General features: G+C 39.6%; 1 protein-coding gene across 1 annotated transcript in view; it reads left to right on the forward strand.

Moving 5' to 3' along the window:
- PAH (phenylalanine hydroxylase) overlaps positions 1–14,701 on the forward strand; it is a 108,688-nt gene extending 93,987 nt beyond the window's left edge. Inside the window, exons 7-13 of the mRNA XM_082254086.1 lie at positions 869–1,004; positions 1,721–1,790; positions 1,881–1,937; positions 3,138–3,233; positions 5,228–5,361; positions 5,649–5,764; positions 14,142–14,701. Of these exons, the coding sequence (XP_082110212.1) occupies positions 869–1,004; positions 1,721–1,790; positions 1,881–1,937; positions 3,138–3,233; positions 5,228–5,361; positions 5,649–5,764; positions 14,142–14,185 (653 nt within the window). The 3' untranslated portion in view covers positions 14,186–14,701. The remainder of the gene's footprint in view (positions 1–868; positions 1,005–1,720; positions 1,791–1,880; positions 1,938–3,137; positions 3,234–5,227; positions 5,362–5,648; positions 5,765–14,141) is intronic.
- Positions 14,702–17,215: the final 2,514 nt, after the last annotated feature.

Below are 17,215 nucleotides of genomic sequence, written 5' to 3' on the forward strand. Positions count from 1 at the left end.
AAGATCCAAAACTATACTCTCTCTCGAGCACCTACCTAGGAGGGTGCTACTTCCACCCCCTTGCCAAACTGAGCCATGTCCTTACTGGCTCTAGGCATCCACCCCTACAAAAATACCTCTACAAAAATTGACATGGAGTATCCCACAAACTTGCAAAGAGGGGAAAAGGGAAATAACATATGTACAGTGCCATGGGGCATACCCCATATGTGGCCAGTAAATACAATAAATTACGTGAAAAAATATAGACCTCTCCTGTACAATATTTATACATTTACACATGGGGTTTCACCAAGTGCATTATATTAATGCACCCCCGCCAAACAAAACTCTGTCTGACAGGAATGGGTTAAACATCCAGACTAACTAATATGCTACAATTAACATTTGTACATATATATATATATATATATATATATATATATATATATATATATATACACAAAATAAACAGTGAATGACCTTTCAAAGGCACGAAGATCCTCTACAAGCCTGTAAAGGGAAAGGGTGAGCACCAAGTAACTTTAATTTTAATAAAACACTTATACAGTATGGTATGCCTATATATATAATGGAGGGCTGGCAGTGAATTCCATTGTTGTGGTAACAACCACTTTAAATCCTCCTATTAAGGATTTTCAAAAAGGCACCACTTTACTCTGTCATATCAGAATATGGGCAAAAGATGATATTTTTCTGAAAAGGTTTATACAACCCAGTTAAAATTGCGTTAGATGATCCACCAGAGGGAGCCAGTCCAACCTTATAGACATAACAAATCTTTCACTTAAGCAAAGGATCTGACCAGTAGCTGAAAATAAAAAGGGAAAAACATTATTTTCTTTGTCTATTTTTTTTTTTTGTGAAGATTGCACTGGATTCCGTTTACGTCCTGTTGCTGGTTTGCTGTCCTCTCGTGACTTTTTGGCAGGACTAGCATTTCGAGTTTTTCACTCAACCCAGTATATCCGCCATTGCTCAAAACCCATGTATACGCCTGAACCGTGAGTACATTTTGTTTATTTTACAAGTACTATAAATATGAGATGTAAATATGTAATAGTTAGCTATAAAGGTATAATAATATTTTCTTCATCAAGGTCTCTGATATATTGATATAGTATAGTTCTGGATAGAGTAGGCAAAGGTTGGAGCCCTACAGGTTCTTATTGCTGTGTGTGGGAGATTGCTAGGGGGATTTACCCTCTCTATTGGTCCTGGTTACTATTATCACTAGGACTAAAAAGGAAGTAAAGTCCAACATTTTGAGTTTTTACTAGAACAGGAATAAAGGGTAAATTTTCCAATGGGGAAACTTGCTGTGGTGACAGCTGTCTCAAAGGAGATTTCCCTCATTCTGGAGATTTTTTCCTCTCACTTCCTTTTGTGGCTACAAAACAGGAAGTGATAGGAAATCTTCACAATGGAACATTGATAAAAAATAAATAAATAAATAAATTGACAGTGGTTTTAGCTTTACCCTAATCTTTTAAAAATGAAAAAAAATTACTTTAGATATACTTTAAATTATTTTATATGTTAAAGGAAAATACTTTTACAATTTATTTTTTTTAACCATTTAAATTGTTGCAAAAAATATGTCAATGAACAACAATATAAACATAAAAAGTACCCACATATTAGGTTTGTTTTCATTGAAGCTTTTTTGAACCAATTGCTGTTCAACTTGTATTTTTGATTGATTTTGACCTATATACAGTGATATTTGCCATGAACTTCTGGGACACGCTCCTTTATTTGCTGACCCAAGTTTTGCTCAGTTTTCTCAGGTAAGTATTTTTCATTCACATTTTGAGATTTAAGTATAATGGTTGGGTCAAAATAACAAAATAACATTTTCAACTCCTCTATCTCATTAGGAGATTGGATTGGCATCACTCGGTGCTCCAGATGAATATATTGAGATGTTGGCTACAGTAAGTATAACAAGTCATACTGTGTAAACTAATACAGTAGATAATTTTTAGGTGCCTTTTGTCCTCATCCACCACGTCCTTTATACAGGGATCACAAAAATGTGTTCAACTATATACATTTTAAATCCTTTTAGAACAATTTGAATATAATACCATTATATCAACCCCATTTAAGACACATTTCTTGACATTTTTCTACCAGAAACTGGGCTGTACAATTTTTTTGTCTGCATCAGTGGCAAAACTATAGCCGTAACAGAACGTGTGACTGCTATGGGGCCCAAAAACAGGTAGCCAGCAGGAAGCAATAGCTTTTAGAAAATACCTGGACAATTGCTTTGAAACCAATCAGTATTCTCTAACACTAGAGAAATTGCCTCTAAGATGCACCTAAGAAAGGCAAACAGCCCCTTAATATTGTTGCTAGGGGAGCCAAATGACACACGAGGCTCATTTAAAATGCTACATGGTCTCTACACAGTCCCGCAGTGTGTGGCCAGGGCTGCTAATTATGCAGTACAGCCAGCCCTCCTGTACTGGGCCTGGGCCCCATCAGTTTAAAATGGGACCCAGGCACCTGCTGAGCAAGAGGGCCAACTGTACTGTCTTATTGCAGACACCAATCTTCTTCTGCCTCCCCCTGCAGCGCTTCCAACTTCTCCTCCTCTTTTCTCCCTTCGTCTGCCATGCAGGGCGATTGGTTCTAGCACATGTGCTGCTTCCATCTGTCCAGGCCCCTTTTCCTCTGCAGTGCTGTCGGCTTCCTCCTCTCCTCTCATGCCAAAATTTTTTGGTCTTTTTCCTTTTTCAAATGAACATAGTGAGTGGTTGTATCTATGTCCTCATTTACTTTTGTCCGGGTTGGGGGGGCAGTCAGGTAGGCTGTATGGGGCCCTGTGATTTCTAACAGCAGCTATGTGTGTGACCCATTTATATAAAGCAAACCAAACTGCAGGGTGGTGCCTTGGTATATCACAGCATTCTCTTTGCTTGACACCAGTCACATGCTTTTGACAGGCCATGTGACCAGGTTTTTTTATCATTATTTTCTTAATTGATTCTAAATAATTTTAGAAATGTGTCATAAGTAATGTTTTGTAACTAACCCCGGGGATGAGATTTGCTTTCAAATCAAGGCAATTTAGCATCTACTTTCTTTACTGTGTACTAATAATGATGATTATGTTTTTCTCCCAAAAGGTCTATTGGTTCACTGCTGAATTCGGCCTTTGCAAACAGGGAGATAAAATAAAGGCTTATGGGGCTGGCCTGCTTTCATCCTTTGGAGAATTACAGGTTTTTTATACTCATTCTAATATATTTACAATGAAAGTACAATACAGAAAGTGTAAATGTTATTAGAATAGGCTGTATATTAAGAGTTTATGCATTGTACCACCACTGTGAAATATTAAAATTAAAAACAATTCACATTTGGCCTATTCTGTAATCCAAGAAGCAGCCAGTCAGAGTTCATCCATCAATGATCTAACTTCAGTAAACTGAAAGCAGATTTGTTGGCATTGGTTACAACATTTACTGGATCTACTTGACTCTTAGTGCTGTTTTATTTAATAAAACTCAATCAGAGCTTTGTGCTGTAGTTGTCAGTTCTTGGTTTACTTATGCACAGGGGTCTCTTTTAACCTCTCTGCAACCTCAATATGTCTTGTGGGGCAATGACATCTGATATTGTTAGTGTGATACTAAGACTAGCCAGTGTGCTGGGGTAATGGAATGTGGGGGGTGGCGGGGGCTGCACGGTAGGCCTACTTGGTAGGAAGAATAAATCCACTACCACCATTACAGATGAATAGCCTAAAAATTTTAATCAATCCAGAGCCAAGTTGTGACTAACAGGAAGGTATGTAATTGCCCACAAATAAAAAAGAGAAGTCATTCAAGCCTTCCAAAATGAAGATGTAACTCACTAGTATGTCTTCTGCAAAACACAGATGTTTGTGTAATTTACTTAAATGCAGTATTACTAGTTGTGAAATTAGGACAGAGCGATGATTATGTCTAGTTTGTTATTGAGAAAATTTACATTAGGTTGTACTGTCCTTGTGTTACAACCTCTTTAATATGACTATATCAAGTGCATGGAAACCACAACTGAATTGCATTCAAGTTTCCCTACCAAAACAGATTTGTCTTGTAGTAAAACATATCTAAAGCCAGGGCATTTTTGTTAGTTTTGGAGAATAGGGAGAAGGATTAGAACTCCTGCTGGGGCTTTACTGCTGTCCAGGGCTTAATCAGGGAGATTTTCCCTCACTTCCTGTCCCAGGGACAACCTTTCTTCTCCAAAAGCAACACAGACCAGTAGTAAAAATGTTCTTTTAAGTTAAGTAGTGCAGGTTGGTGGAAGTGCATGGTGGAGAAACATGCTGGGTGAGAATTTAAGGAAAGTTACAGCTTGGGGGGTGTGGGAGCACTGGGAACATCCAGAGAGCCTGCCTTGAGTGCATTTCTATATTCAGCATACTTGAATCGAAAACTGCTAGATTTGACATACTGATTGCTTATGACCAGCTCCAGGGATAGGTTGCTGATCTAGCAATTTGTGACCTCTTTAGTATACCAGTCTTTTGGGGCTTTTGTTATAAGTTCGCTGCTTTCATTGTGCACCTGGTCCTACATATTATATCACCTCTGTCTTTTTGATGAAGCTGACTACGAAATGCCTTAAAATAGACACCAACCCATCCTTGCTCATTCAAGTAAACTGTATATATGTATATGTCATAGTAATCGAAAGTACACATATTTCTGGGTTATTCATGTAACTATGTATCATAGGTATTAAACGTAGGATGTTTTCATAACTCATGTATTCTATATAAAACATACTTTTTTATATCTTTAATAATAAAGTACTATTTTAATTGATTTTGGTTTTATTTTGGCACCTAAATGGTCTCATAAACATATTTATCTTTGGTTTAAATTAGGCAGGGATGTTGTGCCTTTTGATCACCCATCAATTTATTATGCAATACCTGCTTTATTATTAGTGGATAGCTAGAACCCTTTGCAGTTTTTATTGTTGTTTGTTTTCCTGTTTCAGACTTTTCATCATTTCCTGTATAGTAAAACTTTATCCTTGAAGCAGGAAGTAAGGGAAACTCTCGCCAACAGAGCCTTAAATAAAAGTAAAACCTGACAAGGGTTCTAACCCTCACATTATCAAAAAACTAAGAAAAAAAATGTTTTGATCATAGATACACTCATTAGACATTCCCACCTATACATTTTTATTCATTTATGTTGTCTTTTTCTTTTTGCAGTACTGTTTGACAGAGAAGCCAGAAGTGAAACCCTTTGAACCAGAGAAGACATCTAAACAAAAATACCCAATAACAGAGTTCCAACCAGTTTATTTTGTCGCTGAAAGTTTTGAAGATGCAAAAGAGAAAGTGAGGTGAGAACTTGCTTCTGTTTATGTAGGCTGCAACTTTTACTTTGACCCTTCCAATCTCAGTAGTTTCATCATTTATCACAATGTACACAGTTTTCAGGATGTCATATTTCCAACCAATTTTGATAAGGCTTTTCGCCTGCTGAGACTTTTTTAAGACTGAAAATTGAAGGATGACTGTCACCTTAAAAAGAGTATAGATTACTAATTTACTCTTCATAAGTGATTTATAAACAATGAATAAAGTACATTCATTTGAATTAACTTGCAGTGTTCTATCATTTTGACAGGAAATTTGCTGCCATAATACCACGTCCATTCTCGGTTCGCTACAATCCATATACACAAAGTATTGAGGTCCTGGATAATGTACAACAGCTGAAGAATCTGGCTGACTGCATCAACAGTAAGTTATTATTAATATCTGTGCAATTTGTTATATTTGTGTATATTTTCTACTGTAGAACTGTCCCAGTACTGCTTTGTATTTTAACAATAAATGCTTATTTAGCACATTAATAGACCACTGGTTACATATGGTAATTAATTATTATCTTTTTTTTTTTTTTTTAACAGAATCAAAAAATAAGATCTATTTTTATTATTAAGACAAACAAAGGAAGTAGATCTGCCACTTGTTGTTCTTAATAAAGTGTCTAGCTATCTCCATCCCTAGTTAAATATGGCAAAGAGGGAAAAGAAATGTGGGACTTTAAATGAGTACAGCTAGACACGGGGGCTATCACTGTATATAAAGTATTGTAAAACATAGATAATCCGTGTATTACATATAAATACAAAAATAATAATAACTTTTCAAAATCCTTAATAATAAATAAACGATTTTATTGTGAAAACAAATTCTCCATAGGTACAAAAATATATTGTGTAAAAAACAAACTTTTTATAAACCCAGATAATGGGGACCCATGTAGAGCTGGCACAAAATCGAGTATCTGATTAATCATTTGTAATATATAACATAATATGTCTGGATATTATTAAAAGATATTAATACATAATACATACACAGGTCATATAAATGAGAATAAATACATGGATAGCATAACCAAAATCATTCATTAATAAAAACAGATTTAATATGAGGCTATATTAGCTAAAAATACATAATCTTAAGATAAAAAAAAAATCGAATAGGATTGTCTGAGTAATTGTCGGGTCATTATAAGAGGCCTTGGGTAGGGTTGTCTGAGTAAATGTCGGCTTGACGTGTTTCGTGGACCTCCGTCCACTCATCAGGAGCATTATATTGTGTCTATAAATGAGAATGTGGGTTAAGTAATTGTAATCATATGAACTATAATAGGGAATAAGATGGAATAGACACTAACTTATGCAGTGTCATGAATCCAAGAGCAATCCAGGCTAATGTAGCTTGGGTCTTTCTACATTAGCCTGGATTGCTCTTGGATTCATGACACCGCATAAGTTAGTGTCTATTCCATCTTATTCCCTATTATAGTTCATATGATTACAATTATTTAACCCACATTCTCATTTATAGACACAATATAATGCTCCTGATGAGTGGACGGAGGTCTACGAAACGCGTCAAGCCGACATTTACTCAGACATCCCTACCCAAGGCCTCTTATAATGAGCCGACAATTACTCAGACAATCCTATCCGATTTTTTTATCTTAAGATTAAAGTTTGTTTTTTACATTGTATATTTGTGTACCTATGGAGAATTTGTTTTCACAATAAAATCGTTTATTTATTATTAAGGATTTTGAAAAGTTATTTTTTATTTTTGTATTTATATGTAATACACAGATTATCTATGATTTACAATACTTTATATACAGTGATAGACCCCGTGTCTAGCTGTACTCATTTAAAGTCCCACATTTCTTTTCCCTCTTTGCGCTATTTTTATTATTATTCTGCTTTTTTCTGTTTAGTGTAGTCAGAACAGTTAAGAATGATTGCTGATCCTAGGATAGGTTTTATTTTTTACTGAACTTTTTACAATACTCTATGTTGATCACTGTTTCATAAGTTTTAAATAACAGCATAACAGTTATATATTATTTGAGCAGCTTGTATTTATGCTTTATTACAGAAAGGAGGAGGTTTGTGTTCCGTTGAACGTAAACCCAACCAGTTGTCCAAACTGGATCCTTTTTCTCTATTCCTGATCCAGTAGCAACTCCACATTTTAGATGTTCCCTCACTTTTAGCCCCAGTGGCAATAGTCACAAGCAAAAATATAGAGGGTAATTCTCCCCAGACAACAAATCCTAACAGAAAATGTAACTCCTCCCTACTCTATACCAAATGAAAAAAAAAGGGCTTTAAATACAATAATATGTTCATATAGACTAGGAATAGGGAGTAAGGTTAATGTTATGGGACAGTGTTAGTAAAAGTCAATGAATACCAGGAGAGGGAAAAAAAACGATGTGAACTCCATGGCTCTTTTAACAAGGACTGGCCCCTAGTGGCTTAGCAACAGTGATAGTAGCAGATTCAGTTACAACTTACTCTTGATGATAGAGGGACCATAAGGCCTAAATAGCCATATCCAAATTCCCTTTCCATCATCATCATCTTGAACAAGTAATACGCAATAATAGGAGGCAGACCATAAAATGGAATTAAACCCTCCTATCCTTTTCAAGCAAAGCAAGCTGCCATCTTAGCCTCTGTTTGATATGCAGATTGCATGGCGCTTCACGTGTGATCAGTTACCACAACATCCATCTGATGGTTTGACAGTTCAGTTGAGAACACAAACATCTGTGACAGTTATTATTCACAACGTGCTTGGAATGTAACCGTTTTGAGAAACAGTTAAATTGATGGGTTTAGTTCCATTTTAACAGTTAGGTGAGATTTAATCTTTTTGCCTTTTTTTTAACCTACATGACATGTCTAACTTAATAGGTTTAAAGATTCATGTACACAGAGTGTTCTCAGACATTTTATATGCCTAGCATAATTTCCTGTGCCTAGGGAGCTGAAGGTGCCCATATACAGCATGTCATTTAAGTAAATGGCTGTACAAGACTATACACTTGTAAACACCAATGGTTCTTTGCATTACTGTTCACCTGACCATGTAAGATATTGACTTAAAAATAATAGGAGTTCTTCACAACACTATCCTTACTACCTTTCTGGTGTTTTCATCCCAACTGCAACACCAAGTTACTAAATATAACATGGAAAGAGGGATTTTTGTTGATTACCCCAGACACATTTTAAAGTGTTACTAAACCCACAACAGTAAAATCAGTTGGTACAGTATATGCTGTAAAGCATGCTTTCTATACTCACTGTGGGACACAGAAGTTGGTCCTAGATGATTAGTGACATGCAATTGCCATCATCCCAAACAGTCAATACATAAAAATAACACTTAAAAGTGTTAATCTCCTCTAGAAGAAAAGGGGGGATTTTTAAGGCAATAATTGATGAAAAAACAGTAAATAAAATGTAAGTAATTTATTATTGTAATAAAAAATTACACACCATGTCATTGATTGACAGATAAAGAGGTTCCATGACCGAGCGTGGAAAGCCACAACAGATCATGGATCACAAAAGTCACAAAGCATACAAACTACCAATGTGATACATTGAAACATGAATTTGTAAGAAAGCAAGGGATATGTGCCCCTCCCGCGCCAGGATGTGAACCCAAGGCGAGGGAGAGTGTTCAATCCAATGCGTTTCGAGTAGTTTACTGAACTTTTAGTTCCAATCTTCGTCAGGGATATGTGAACTGGTGGTCCCTTTATTTTCCTACCTAAAAGGAAATACCACCAAACAAACACATAAAGAAAGTTGTTGTAAAAAACATATTGGGTGCATGAATGCCTTTCCAACATAACCCCACACTCCCACCTACGGTCATGAATGTTAGACAATTGAAAAAAGCAGGCACATATGCATAGAATAATACCCACCAAATCCTCTTTGTAACAACAAGTAATTGCAGTTGCTGTGAAGATCCAAGCCTCAACGAAAGGGTAATAAACTGTCACTGTTGACCCAAGGAGGAACCGGATCGGCTCATAGGCTGTCCCGGATATGAAGTTTGGCACCTATAGTCTGCCCATCCAGTAGGCCCACGGGGTATATATCGACAAGAGTACCCCTTAATGTATGGTTCCTAAAAATAATAAAAATTAGCAAATATGTATGGTGGTAACTCAAAAATTGTAACCCAATAGCCCAGGCTAAAGAGGAAAAAAAAAAGGGGGGAGATTATTTGCAAAGGAATTCAGCCATACAGCCATGATGCCTGGCTGAGGATAAGAAAACACCCCCAATGCTCAAAGCTCAAGATGTATAAAAATATAGGTGTTACTTACAGACAGCCAAAGAATAGAAGTCCCCAATAGGCATAGGCCAAATTCAGGCAGATCCAGATGGAGGTCCGTGATAGCTAAGAATAATATACCACAAGTATATGGACCCCTGGCTCCCTCCTACAGAGTGGAGGAGCGTGGGGATAAGGCACCGGTCGTGGATCTTGGCGTCCTCTATTTAAGGAGAGGCGTGGTACATAGCCACGCCCTCCTTGCATTCCCACGGGTTTGCGCTACCCGGAAGTAGCTGCGTTCCCGCGTATGGGCCGGAAGTGGCGCAAACGGCGCACCGGAAGTGATGTCACCGTCAACTTCCGGTTTCCGAGGGGAACGATGTAGAAGACTAATAACCACCGACACTAGTAGAAACACTGCACAGCGTGGTAGAACTGACTCAAACCACGCTGGGCAATGTACTATGGCCCCCCACTGGCGGATATCCAAGTGAAGGGGCCCACATGTGCCGGACCGGAGGGGCAGAGAGACCACCAGACACTTTGTACCCTCTATTTGGTCATGAAAGCAAACCAAAAAATTATATATAGAAAAATGTATGATACAAGAAAAGGGGGCTTGGATCTCAAGAGGAGGAGGGAGAAGGGAGGACAAAAAAAGGGGGAAAAAAACAGGGGGAATAAGCGCCCCCAAACCATGCTGAAAGGTGCCTGCCCTAATCAATAAACACTCATAATCCATAAATAGAGAATGTGGATGGTTACGTACCACACATGCATACCCAAATGTATCAACCAAAACAATTACACAAGGATGCAAAGAAACACAAAAAATGTATTAATCAAAAGAAACAACAAAAAAATATATGATAATAACAATTGTGCAAACAATTATTATTGACCACACCAAAAGTTACACCAAAAAATATATTTTTGCTCTGTTGTTTGAAATATATATCAAATAGTGAGACAAACAAACAAAAAAAAAAAAAAAGGGGGGGGGGGGGAGAAGAAGAAGAATCAAGAATTGTTTTGGTTGATACATTTGGGTATGCATGTGTGGTACGTAACCATCCACATTCTCTATTTATGGATTATGAGTGTTTATTGATTAGGGCAGGCGCCTTTCAGCATGGTTTGGGGGCGCTTATTCCCCCTGTTTTTTTCCCCCTTTTTTTGTCCTCCCTTCTCCCTCCTCTTGAGATCCAAGCCCCCTTTTCTTGTATCATACATTTTTCTATATATAATTTTTTGGTTTGCTTTCATGACCAAATAGAGGGTACAAAGTGTCTGTTTGGTGGTCTCTCTTCCCCTCCGGTCCGGCACATGTGGGCCCCTTCACTTGGATATCCGCCAGTGGGGGGCCATAGTACATTGCCCAGCGTGGTTTGAGTCAGTTCTACTACGCTGCGCAGTGTTTCTACTAGTATCGGTGGTTATTAGTCTTCTACATCGTTCCCCTCGGAAACCGGAAGTTGACAGTGACGTCACTTCCGGTGCGCCGTTTGCGCCACTTCCGGCCCATACGCGGGAACGCAGCTTCTTCCGGGTAGCGCGAACCAGAGGGAATGCAAGCAGGGCGTGGCTATGTACCAAGCCTCTCCTTAAATAGAGGACGCCAAGACCCACAACCGGTGCCTTATCCCTACGCTCCTCCACTCTGTAGGAGGGAGCGAGGGGTCCATATACTTGTGGTATATTATTCTTAGCTATCACGGACCTCCATCTGGATCTGCCTGAATTTGGCCTATGCCTATTGGGGACTTCTATTCTTTGGCTGTCTGTAAGTAACACCTATATTTTTATACATCTTGAGCTTTGAGCATTGGGGGTGTTTTCTTATCCTCAGCCAGGCATCATGGCTGTATGGCTGAATTCCTTTGCAAATAATCTCCCCCCTTTTTTTTTTCCTCTTTAGCCTGGGCTATCGGGTTACAATTTTTGAGTTACCACCATACATATTTGCTAATTTTTAGGCACCATACATTAAGGGGTACTCTTGTCGATATATACCCCGTGGGCCTACTGGATGGGCAGACTATAGGTGCCAAACTTCATATCCGGGACAGCCTATGAGCCGATCCGGTTCCTCCTTGGGTCAACAGGAGCAGTTTATTACCCTTTCGTTGAGGCTTGGATCTTCACAGCAACTGCAATTACTTGTTGTTACAAAGAGGATTTGGTGGGTATTATTCTATGCATATGTGCCTGCTTTTTTCAATTGTCTAACATTCATGACCATAGGTGGGAGTGTGGGGTTAGGTTGGTAACGCATTAATGCACCCAATATGTTTTTTACAACAACTTTCTTTATGTGTTTGTTTGTTGGTATTTCCTTTTAGGTAGGAAAATAAAGGGACCACCAGTTCACATATCCCTGACGAAGATTGGAACTAAAAGTTCAGTAAACTACTCGAAACGCATTGGATTGAACACTCTCCCTCGCCTTGGGTTCACATCCTGGCACGGGAGGGGCACATATCCCTTGCTTTCTTACAAATTCATGTTTCAATGTATCACATTGGTAGTTTGTATGCTTTGTGACTTTTGTGATCCATGACCTGTTGTGGCTTTCCACGCTCGGTCATGGAACCTCTTTATCTGTCAATCAATGACCTGGTGTGTAATTTTTTATTACAATAATAAATTACTTACATTTTATTTTCTGTGTTTTCATCAATTATTGCCTTAACCCCCCCCCCCCTTTTCTTCTAGAGGAGATTAACACTTTTCAGTGTTATTTTTATGTCTATACTCACTGTGGAACCTAAGGGGTTAATCCTGCGCATTAAAAAAGGCCTGTAAAAAGGCTGTTTGATCCTGTCTTCTCTGATCCTCCCCTTCTTCCACAGTCCCCAAATCCATCTGCTGATAGTACAGATCCTTGGGGGCACTCTGCACATGCTCAGTTTAATGTGTATTGCTAGAGAGTTTTTTTTTTTTTATTTTGGAGGGTGCATGTGGTCAGCACAGGGCCAATCAACACTGTTCAGACAGAGGGCCGGGGGTCCTGCAACCTCATAGGACAGTCAGAGGAGAATGAAAACTCCTCTTACAAGCTTTAACCATTGCTCAGCCAGACACTGATAGAAGTCACAAGACTGCTATATATTGCTGATGGGAAAAGATATTTAGCAGTTTATATGTACTAAAATAATTGCATTTCCATGTCTTGTGATAAAGTGATTGTAAAGTCTCGTTAAAAAAATAAAAATAACAAACATGTTATACTTACCTCCCTCCCTCCTGTCGAGTGCCCCCACAGCAAGCAGCTTGATATGGGGGCACCTGAGCCGAGCTGCAGCTCCCTGTGTTCATTCAGACATGGAGTTGTAATTTGGCCCTGCTCTCTCTCTCTCTCTTGATTGGATAACTGAATTTGATTGACAGTCTCAGGAGCCAATATCGCAGTGGCTGTGTCTCAGCCAATCAGGAGGGAGATTCCCGGATGGCTAAGGGACTCGTGGACATCGCTGGAGAGAGATGGGGCTCAGGTATTAAGGGGTGCTGGGGAGGCTGCTACACCCAGAAGGTTTTTTTATCCTAATGCATAGAATGCATTAAGATAAAAAACCTTCTGACTTTACAACTCCTTTAAGTAAGCACATTCCACTTACATGTGTATAAAAAGCAGAACATTACATTATTGCAAAAAAAAATTTAAATTCACTTCAATAATGTTCCATAAAATGTCTGAAAGTTTCTCATGACAAGATTACGTCCATATTCAAGCACAAGTCGACATGTTTCGTGGACTTCTTCAGGACCGAGCATTGCTTGACACAACTTCCATACATCTACAAGGATAAACAAAGTTAAAATTGTATGTAGTACACATAAACAGCAAAATTGATTAATATATAATTTTCCTCGATCCAATATGCGCACAAACTCCACAAGGGATTTCAAACAAAAGAAAAAAATGTCTGTCTGCTAGGAAAGAAAAAAAAAAGAAAAAAAAGCAAAACCTGTAATAACACATACCTATAAGTATTTACTGGACATATCCATATAGCCTCTGCACACACCCTTCCTTTGGGTGGGCTTGCTGAGGTCTCCAGCTTGCGGTTCAGGCTGGAGAGCAAACTCCGGACCACCGGTTTCCGGAAGCGTACTTCCAGTCCGGAGTTTGGTCATTTCCAGATGCACGATCTCCGGCTGGACACAATAGCGGCCCCAGCGTCTTCCTTTTTTGGAGAAGTCTCTGGGGTAATCAACAGAAATCCCTCTTTCTGTGTTATATTTATTTTCCTGTGCAGGTTCTTGTAAGTGTTTCCTGAACAAGAAACACGGTCTTATTTGGGAAATACAATTAGCATGCATTCACTTGAATGGCAGGGTGTATGCGGTATCTGCAGCCCCCTGAGAACATGAAACTGATGGGAAATGATGGTAGATATATAAAATACCTATCAAATATATTAAATGCAAGGAATCACATGTCAAAAAAAACTGGATTTTAAACTTCATAACTATTCCTTTCCTGCAGGTGAAATTGGTATCCTGTGCAGCGCTCTCAGAAAGCTGGAGTGAAAATATTAATAAAAGCACAGCAGTGATCCCATCATGGAAGAAGATTGTTATCAAGTTTGAGGTGTTCAAATATGATTAGTTCATGGTGTTCAATTTAGAAAGAATTTAGAGTTAAAGTAGTATGTCAGAGCATTTACTGATACTATTTAGGAATCAAAGAAGTAGAGTTTACCAACATCCTTCTGAATATTATGCCGCACTGTATAATGTCATAAATTATTTAATGCAATGTGCCTTTTTATTTGTGTTCAACACCATCCAATATATATCCTGAAGAATATATATATATATATATATATATCAGATTGTGAGATGTTTTGCCTCCATGGATAGTTAAGGGCAGGTGTAATAATGAGTACTGGACCATCATATACAAGATCTTGCGTTCTTTTTAAGTTAAACCTGAAAAAAGTGGAATAATGCTGTCACCAATTTCACACTGAGCTCTTCACAGATAAAAATGAAGATAACCTATCTATCTGTCTATTTACAACTCATATCCAACCCAGCAAAACCTGCCAGCAGGGGTGTTGCTAGTTGGGAAAAAGACCAGGGGCTTCAGCACGAAAAGGAAATTTGTAACCCCTCCCACATTTTAAAGTAAGTCCAGCCCACGCTACACCCAATGCCCCCCCCCCTCACCCCTGCCCAATGCCCCACTATGCACAATGCCCAGTGCCCCTCAATGCAGCCTCACCAATGCCCATCAGCTCAACCTCATCAGTGCTCATCAGTGCAGCCTCATCAGTGCCCATCAGCTCAGCCTCACCAGTGCCCATCAATGCAGCCTCACCAGTGCCCATACATGCAGCCTCACCAGTGCCCATTAATGCAGCCTCACCAGTGCCCATTAATGCAGCCTCACCAGTGCCCATCAATGCAGCCTCACCAGTGCCCATCAATGCAGCCTCACCAGTGCCAATCAGCTCAGCCTCACCTGTGCATATCAGTTCAGCCTCACCTGTGCCCATCAATGCAGCCTCACCTGTGCCCATCAGCTCAGCCTCACCAATGCCCATCAATGCAGCCTCATCAGTGCCCATCAATGCAGCCTCATCAGTGCCCACCAGCTTAGCCTCACCAGTGCCCATCAATGCAGCATCATCAGTGCTCCTCAGCTCAGCCTCACCAATGCCCATCAATGCAGCCTCACCATTGCCCATCAAATCATCAATGCAGCCTCATCAGTGCCCATCAATGCAGCCCGATTAGTGCCCATCAATGCAGTCAGATCAGTGCCCATCAGCTCAGCCTCACCTGTGCTCATCAATGCAGCCTGATCAGACAGTGCCCATCAGCTCAGCCTCACCCATGCCCATCAGCTCATCCTCACCTGTGCCCATCAGCGCAGTCTTGCCAGTGCCCATTAATGCAGCCTTGCCAGTGCCCATCAATGCAGCCTGATCACAGTGCTCATCAGTTTTGCCTCACCCGTGCCCATCAGCGCAGCCTTGCCAGTGCCCATCAGCTCATTTTTACCTGTGCCCATCAATGCAGCCTGGTCAGAGAGTGCCCATTAGTGCAGCCTTGCCAGTGCCCATTAAAGCAGCCTTGCCAGTGTCTATCAGCGCAGCCTTGCCAGTACATTGGGAGGGGAGAGAAGAGCAGCCAGTTTACACTGAGCAGGGATCTTCCGCCAACCAGACGCCATGCGGCTGTTGCCACACTAAGTCTCGCCTCATGGATCAGCTCCTATGATGCACATTACATGTCCTGGCATTGGACCAGTGAGACGTCCATCATAGGAGCCAGTGCAAGAGGCGGGACTTCACTTGACACTTGGCTGCGTGGGGTAAGTGGGAAATCCTTGTTCTGTGTAAACAGGCGGTGGCGCTCGCCCTCCTCCAGAGGCAGCCCTGCAAACGGCCCCAGGGCAGGCTGCCAATCCCCGAGTTCCCGGCCAACCCCAGGCCTTGGGTCTCTGGGCTAATAATTGTCTATAGGGATAGGAGATCCGGGGCTTTTTTGGGGGCCCACTCGGGGCTGTACCCGGGATCTGCCCCCCCTGCTGACGCCACTGCCTGCCAGTACTACAACAGTTTAGGAGGAGATCCTGACACTAGGATCCTACAGGATTTCTCCATAGAATAAGCAAACTGAGTAAGCTCTTTTAACATGACAACCATTCAGATTGTATCCTCCACTGATATGACGCCTGTATGCTGAAATATTTATGGTTTTCATGGGTTGCTGCAATTTGCACTGCATCATTCTTAACTGTATAAACCTTCTTGACATCCTGAACAATGCATAGAAAGGGTCATATCATACCCTAGCCCCAAAAACAAAATAATCATTAGGGGTAGGCTTGACTTTAATCAATATAAATCACCAGTGCTTACAGAGGGAATGCAGATATATTAATGCAGATATATAAGAGCTTCCCTTAAAGGGAATGTAAAGGCAGAATTTTTTTTATCTTAATGCATTCTATGTAATTATAATCTATATAATTGAATGCTTTTCTTAATTATGATATATTTTAAATAGTATATGTTCCTTAAACTTATTACATATGCTGAATATATTTTTATTATGCATATGTATACACACTGATCTGTGCTGTCATATGTAATTTTACTATAGTGTATTCTGCATTATTCAAAAACAGATGTGACTTAAAATCCTTCAAAAATACATCTTATGACCTATCTAAGTGACAAGTAAACATTATTTAACTTCACAATTTATTACTCAATTATAAGGGGTGCTTAATATAGGTAAGTCTGGCCATACATTTTACAATTCTCTTAATACAATTTTCCTTTAGATTTACCAAAACTATATAATGAGGTCATACCTAAACACTTTCAATTTGTATGCAATCAGGCAGGCCCTTGAACTACATAGTTGAAGGTAAATCTAATAAAAAAATGGAACAAGAAAATTATATAATGAATGGCCAGCTTAATGTATGTAACCTCATTTACGTCAAATTTGTAAAGTCTATGAGAGCATTAGGCCCCTTTCGCATGGGGTGGATCCGCCCAAGCCGAGTCCACCGGCTTAGCGGCTGATCTCTCCGATGAT

The sequence above is a fragment of the Pelophylax lessonae genome, assembly GCF_965119305.1.
Source record: "Pelophylax lessonae genome assembly, chromosome: 4".
Taxonomy (NCBI): Eukaryota; Metazoa; Chordata; class Amphibia; order Anura; family Ranidae; genus Pelophylax; species Pelophylax lessonae.